General features: G+C 57.4%; 1 protein-coding gene across 1 annotated transcript; it reads right to left on the bottom strand.

The window, feature by feature from the left end:
* Positions 1–235: 235 nt before the first annotated feature.
* LOC149339024 (uncharacterized) lies at positions 236–5,871 on the bottom strand. The gene is made up of 2 exons (XM_089550857.1): positions 4,565–5,871; positions 236–483 (listed from the first exon to the last, which is right to left on the bottom strand). Exons 1-2 carry the CDS (start codon positions 5,757–5,759, stop codon positions 236–238), a joined length of 1,443 nt encoding a protein of 480 aa, XP_089406983.1. The 5' UTR covers positions 5,760–5,871.
* Between the last annotated feature and the right edge of the window lie 1,095 nt (positions 5,872–6,966).

The raw sequence follows: 6,966 nt of genomic DNA, 5'->3' as shown, positions 1-6,966 counted from the left end.
CTTCGGCTCCCGCCGGTACTCTTGTTGCCGTCCGCGCCACGCCCGCACCGATCAGCTGGTCCGAATACTTGACCACCCGCGAGATGCCGATGTCGACAGGTAGCTTGCTACCGGTCGCCGTCTTCCGATTACCCGCGCTTGCACCGCTCCGGTGAAGGTGGTTGACCGCCTCCGTGGCACCGGCTTCGACTGCTTGGAGGCCAGGTTCGTGGCTGCGCCGCTCTCAGAGGCTGGGTCAGGTGGCTTCAGAGGCGAGGGCCGCGGCGCTTCCATGGTAGAGGCCGGGCGGTTGGGTTGCCCTGGCATACCCGGTTTGCTGGCCAGGGCCCAGGGTTGAGGTGGTAATGGGGCCACGGCTGCTCTGTCTTCGTTTGGCCAGCTTGCTCTTGGGTAGGCGGGTGCGGCGGCGTACAGTCGGCAGGCGGGCAGCTCCGACGCGTTGTGGCAGGTAGCAGTAGCGGCCTGGCTGCAGCAGGGTGGCGGCTGCAGGTCGCGGGCTGGGCGTAGCGGCGGGCCATGGGCGCGGCGCGTTGCCGAAGCTGGATGGTGGCTTCTAGATGGTTCTAGTTGGTGGTAGTGGTGAACGATGTCGTTCTGATGCGCCCTGCTTCTTTTCCATCTGCGCTGAAAAAGGTCAACACAGATGTAACCAACTCCCGCAGCGCGTGCTACGTAGCTGTTCGGCCCTCACGAGAGTCATGAGGGTTAACGCAAGTAAGTCTTACGTAACATTGATCGGTATGAGCGGCCCGTACGTTCATGCATTTAACGAGACTGCGTGTCGGCCTGCGCCCTCGCTCTAGTCCGCGCAGGCAGATTTTATTTCTGCCTACGGCGCAAGTTATAGCGGGACGCGGAATTTGCCGGCTGATCGCAGCGCTCGTTTTCCGATTGCGGCGCGGGTCGTGCTGTGTCCTGGACCCACTCATCCCGCTGCACATAACGTTTCAGGTCGCATACGTGCACCGGTCCACCTGTCGGTTTCGACCGCAAGTCCTCGAGCCTGTAAACGAGCGAGGAAAGCTTCTCTCGCACGCGAAACGGCCCGATCCATTTCGGCGCCAACGAGGCCGCGAACTGTCTGCTAGCATCGCTGAGAACGTGTTGGCGCCGAAGCACCAGATCGCCCACTTCGTAGTGAACATCCAGGTGCGAGCGGTCGTGCTGTGCTTTCTGCTGCGCCCTAGCGGTGCTCAGGTTTCGGCGAGCCTTGTGTAAGGCCTCCGTCATCTTAGCGCGCAGCTGCGTCGCGTATTCAGCTCGTGCTGACGAAGCGACTGGCGTCTTCCCGCTGTCCGTTAGAACCCGGTCCATCGGATTTAGCAGCTCTCTACCCAGATTGAGAGAAGACGGCGCATACCCAGTCGAGCGGTTAAAGGTCGAACGCAAAGCGAACGCGATCTCTGGCAGATAGGAGTCCCAATCTTTGTGCCTCTCAGAGTACGCGACAAGCATGTGCTTGATGTTGCGGTTGACTCGTTCCGTGGGGTTCGACTGAGCATGATAGGTGGTCGTTTTCTTGTGCTTAATGCCGAGTTCAGCGCACGAATCTACGAACACCTTCGCAGTGAAGTAGGACGCGTTGTCCGTTATCAGCTGCTCTGGGAAACCGAACCTGGTGAATACGTCCATCAGCTTCTCCATGATCACTCGTGCCGTCAGCTTTCTCAGGGGGAAAAGTTCAACCCACTTGCTGAAGTGATCCGTGACCACCAACAAGAATTTGTTCCTGCTTGGTGTCGTGGGTTACGGTCCCATGATGTCACACGCCGCGATTTGCCAGGGAGTCTGGCTGTTAATCGGCTGCATGAGGCGGGGCGGTCGTCCACCCCGGGGCTTCACGCTTTGGCACACATGGCACGAGCGGGCGTAGCGTGTTACGTCCCTTTTCATGCCAAGCCAGGTAGCAAAGCGACACAACTTAATGTAAGTCTTGGGGCCCCTTGCATGCCCAGCGATGCACGAGTCATGAAAGTAACGTAACAGTGCCGCTCTCAACACTCGCGGTATCACCACCCTGAACGCCTCGCTTGTGTCGTTCTCGGAGGGGATATACCTCAGCAGGACGCCGTCGGAATCCAGCAGATAAGAATCCAGCGCGCTCACAGCACTACCAGCTGTTTCCAAGCGCTCCGCACCGACAGCAAAACCAGCTGTCCCCGTGTGCGCGGCGTACCGGCCGCCCGGCTCCCGGAGCCCGTCGAACACTTTTCGACAAAACGAATCCATCAGCTGAGCTTCGAGCAACTCCTTTCTGCTGAACGCGATCCCCACGGAACTCTCGTAGTCCACGTGGTTCACGCTCTCGCCTGGAGTCAACGGTCGGTCCGTGTCCCTTACATCGGCTACGGCTGGCGACAATCCCTCACTCTCTCTCTCTGTCGGGCGGTCGGTCGTGTGACCTTCCTCGCTCTGGACAGGCGCTCGCGAGAGTGCGTCAGCCACGGCGTTGTTCTTCCCTTTTCGGTAGCGTACGGTAAAGTCGTAACGCTGCAGCAACAGGGCCCAACGCGCCAGGCGGCCGCTCGGCTCGCTGAGTCGTCTCAGCCAGGTGAGCGCCATGTGATCCGTCTCGATCACAAATCCCACCCCGTCGACGTAGTAGTCGAACTTCCGCAGAGCAAAAACTATCGCGAGACATTCCTTCTCTGTCACCGAATAGTTCTTCTCTGCCGGCGTCAGTGAACGGCTCGCGAACGCTACCGGTCGGAGGACGCCTTCATGCTCCTGAAGCAACACTGCTCCTAAGCCCAGGTCGCTTGCGTCGGTTTGAATCACAAACTCCCTGTTTAGGTCGGGTAGCTGCAACTCAGCCGTGTCCGCGAGCACCTTAACGAGGTTGCGCAGTGCAGCCTCTTGCTCGGGACCCCAACTCCAGCGCTCGCCCTTTTTCAAAAGCTTTGTCAAAGGTTCCTGCAGCGCTGCGCAATCCGGGATGAACTGGCGATAAAAGTTCGCCATTCCCAGGAAGCGTCTGAGACCAGCTAGATCTGACGGCGACGGAAACTTAAGCAAAGCCTCGAGTTTATCCTCGCACGGCAGAATGCGGCCTTTGTCGATCGTGAACCCCAACAGTGTTATTCGGGTCGCGGCGATCTGCGCCTTCTTCGGGTTCAAAGTGATTCCCGCGGACCTCAGCCTCTCTAGGATGTCCCTCAAGTGGCGCAGGTGTTCCTCGAACGTTTTCGAGTACACCACGATGTCGTCTAGGTATGTGAGCGCGTGGTGCCACTTCGCATCTCCCAGAACACGGTCCATTGGGCGCTGATAAGTAGCGGGTGCTCCTACCAAGCCAGAAGACATTCTCTTGAATTGTTAAAGACCTCTGTGACAAGTGAAAGCAGTCTTCTCCTTATCACGCTCATCCATTTCAACCTGAAAGTATCCGCGGCTAGCATCGAGCGTAGTAAAGTACTTCGCCCCACCTAGGTTGGACACTAGGGAAGAAATGGTTGGTAGAGGGTACGCATCCTTCCTCGTAACCTCATTCAGTCTGCGGTAGTCCACACAAAGCCGATGTGTATCGTCTTTCTTTGGGACTAAGACTACCGGGAAGCCCCAAGGGCTGTTAGACCTCTCAACAACGCCAGTATCGATAAGTTCGTTTAAGGCGCCGTCTAGTGCTTTTCTCTTAGCCAAGCTGATTGGTCTAGGATTGCACTTCCAAGGCAGTGCATCACCCGTGTCTATTCTGTGCCTTACTAGTGTAGTGAGGCCAGGCCGGTCCGTGAATGTCGCGTTGAATTCGTAGAGGAGAGATGACAAACGTGCCTTCTGCCTCTCCGATACGCTGTTCACCTCCGACAACAAAGGGTGCATTGACCTCGCTGGCACGGTAGAACAGCTTTCTACCGCGACAACATTCTCTGGGGGCCCTCTCTTAGCGGCGACTGTCCGCCCGCATGCTTGTTTCCGGGCCGGCGGGGGTGGTTTTCCACGGTCACTCCCCGCTAGCTCCGCGTTCGGAGCCGTAATTGACTGCGAGGCCGCGGGCGCTTTTGCAAAAAGCTTCAAGACGCCGGCGGTGCGCTCTCGATAGCCTCCGCTGGCTATGTCTATCACAATGCCTGTCTTGGCTAGGAAGTCTCGCCCAAGAATTACAGGAACGGATAAACAGGGAAGATGAACGAGGCGTTGTCGCCGCACGCGTCTTTCCCAGCGAACCACTATCCTAGCTGCACCGCTGGATTGCGCTGTGCCGCTCGCGAGGCGAAAGGTGGTATCGCACTCTCTCAACCGGATTTTGTTCTGGCGGAGATGGTGTAGCACCTCGTCAGCGAACTAAGAAGCGCTTGCCCCTGTATCGAGTAACGCGGTGAATTTCTTTCGAGCTATCGTTAGCTCAATGAACGGCGCTGGCAAGTCAACAGAACTTCCTACGCGACATGCCAAAGGCGCTAATAAACCGGGTTTCTCTGTGTACGCCGCGCGGGATCGAAGGTCGATCACCGGCGGCTGTGGCAGTTTCCCGACTGTGTTTGGTCACGGGCGGGGAGGCGGCCACAGTCGCGGGCGAAGTGCCCCGGTTGGTCACACCTGTAGCAGCGGTTGCTCGGGCTCCGACGGGCTAGGCGCTGGTCGCCACGTTCCGGTCGGTCGTTTCGATCTCCATCTCGCGGTGCGGACGGTGGGGGCCGCTCGTGCGGCCGCGTGTCGGCCTCGCGATCTCGGCTACAGGTGTTCCGCTCTGCGGCAGCGTGTGCTGTTCGCAGCGCGTAGCTGAAGGGGTCCAAAGCGCGGTCGGACAATTCCCAACCCCTCGGGACACGCTCGTCAGCAAATTGTGCTGTCGCTTCAGCTCTAGACGGACTACGCGCTGAGCTGCCATTCCACGCGCAGTGCGGCTCAAGTGACTGCGATGCAGGTGGCGGCGGCCGATACGCTCGCGCAGAGAGGATGTCTCCCTGAATGCGCTTCGCCTCAGCTGCTAGCTCGTCCAGGTCTCTAAACCTGCCTCCTCTCAGGTAGACCGCGAAAGTCGGGTGCGCTTGTCGTGTGACACGCTCAACTTTCTCCGTGTTTGTGGCGCGAGGGTCAGCGAGGCGATACAGTTCGTCCATCGCTCGGACGTACTCTAACAAAGACTCGTCGGGGTGCTGGGTGCGGAATTCCAGCTCCCTCCTCAAACGCCACTCGTAGTTTGCGGGAAGGAATTCGTCGCGGAAGCTTGCGCTAAACTCCTCCATTGTCCTCGCTCGGTTGCCGGTTAGTCGGTACCAGCGGGCCGCTTGCTCCGTCAAAGAGACAGGCACAACACGCGCGAGCAGTTCGGCGTCTGCAATTCCTGTCGCTTGCTGATAATGCAGCAGACGGTCGAGGTACTCATTAGCCCCTGTTCTGTCATGGTACCCCGTGTAGGTAGGTACGTCTATCCTAAGACGGGGTGCCTGGGCCGGGGCTTGCAAATTGTTTTGCAACATACCCGCTAAGCTCTGCATAACTTGCATCGCGTTCTGTAAGAGCACCTCGGATGACTGCGGACTAACGCCCCCGGAGTTGGGTGCAGCCGCTGATGGTGTCGAACAATGAGGCCTATGCGCCCCATTGTTCGCACCACGGAGCGGCGAGGTGCCCGATGTGGTGCCCTCCGTACCAGGCCTAAGTCCTGCCGACGCGCCCGGGAATGCAACTCGGCTATTCCGCGTGGAACACTCAAGATTTACGCCTTCCAAAGGCAAGTCAAGTAGGGAGCCCTGGCTCTGTGCCGCTAGCTCTGACAGCATGAACAAAGACTGGAAGTCAGGCCTATCAGCTGCCATCCTTTGTTAGCGCGTCGACAGTCGTTCGCTCCAACAAAGTACACTGCTCAATGCCTAGTTCGACCCACGTTGGGCGCCAAGATATGGGGTCACTCGCGTGCAGCCGGCCGGGAAGGCGCTCTTCCGTGCCAGCTATGCGCGGGCGTTCTCGTGTCCCCAACCCGTGGCGCAAAGTCACAGCCACGGCGGGTTCGGACGAAGTAGGCAACAAACAGAGTACGCTAGGAAACCGTTTATTTACCTAGCGCAAGGCAAAGCACACTGCGGAAGAATGTTCTATCCGATAATAGATGGTTCAGCAGCTTACCAGGTCGTCGTCGACCGGCGGTGGATAATCCGGGAGGGCGCGGGCAGGACGGGGTCGGCGGGGCAGAGCGGCAGTAGCACCGCGGCGAGAGGAGAGGGCGAGTCCCCCGTTCCCGCGCGAACTTCGCCTTTTAACCCCTACGACATTGCCTCCCTCTTGAGCAACTTGTTGCAATCAAGAGGAGTCAGTCGTTCACCCCTTCCCTAAGACGCCAGAGCGTAGGCGTGACGTCACGTCCGAGCTGAGAGTGAGGAGAGTTGCCGGGTGCCCTCCTCTCCCCATTCCCTGCGGCGTGCGCTCTCGTCTCGTGACTCGGCGCAGGGCGGCGAGGGATATCTGTATATCCCACAATACATACATACATACATACATACATACATACATACATACATACATACATACATACATACATACATACATACATACATACATACATACATACATACATACATACATACATACATACATACATACATACATACATACATACATACATACATACATACATACATACATACATACATACATACATACATTCATGCACGCATGCCTGCATACATGCATCAATGCATAAGTTGGAGCTATACTTCCTGCCAAAGGAGAAATTTCTGTCGCTTTCTTCTCTGATGGGATATTTGGTAGGCTGCAGGCAACATTGCTCAACTAAAGAAAGTTTTTTCTCAGAGAATACATGCATTCTGTCCCAAAGAACAGGCATGCCTCCATGCTTTACAGCGCTCTGGTTGTTCTACTCGTATTGCACTCAAATCCTTGCGAGGGTGTCAGCGCACTCAAGGTGTACACACCCAAGGACCTCACACGATGCCGCTTCCACGCACCCAAGTTTCCGAGATCCGGGCCAGGTGAAAGATTCGTGAGTACGATGAGCCTTTAATGGAT

The sequence above is a fragment of the Amblyomma mixtum genome, chromosome 6 (assembly GCF_055824585.1).
Source record: "Amblyomma mixtum isolate Tamu chromosome 6, ASM5582458v1, whole genome shotgun sequence".
Classification (NCBI taxonomy): Eukaryota; Metazoa; Arthropoda; class Arachnida; order Ixodida; family Ixodidae; genus Amblyomma; species Amblyomma mixtum.
Note: the sequence above shows the minus strand (reverse complement) of the source record. Positions and strands in the feature narration are given on the sequence as shown.

What these genes read in the sequence shown, in the direction of transcription:
- LOC149339024 (XM_089550857.1), bottom strand. Translation starts at nt 5,759, where the DNA reads ATGGCAGCTGATAGGCCTGACTTCCAGTCTTTGTTCATGCTGTCAGAG. An exon ending in TGGCGACCAGCGCCTAGCCC is followed by an intron (nt 484 to 4,564) that starts GTCGGAGCCCGA and finishes CGCGACCTGCAG; the next exon opens with CCGCCACCCTGCTGCAGCCA.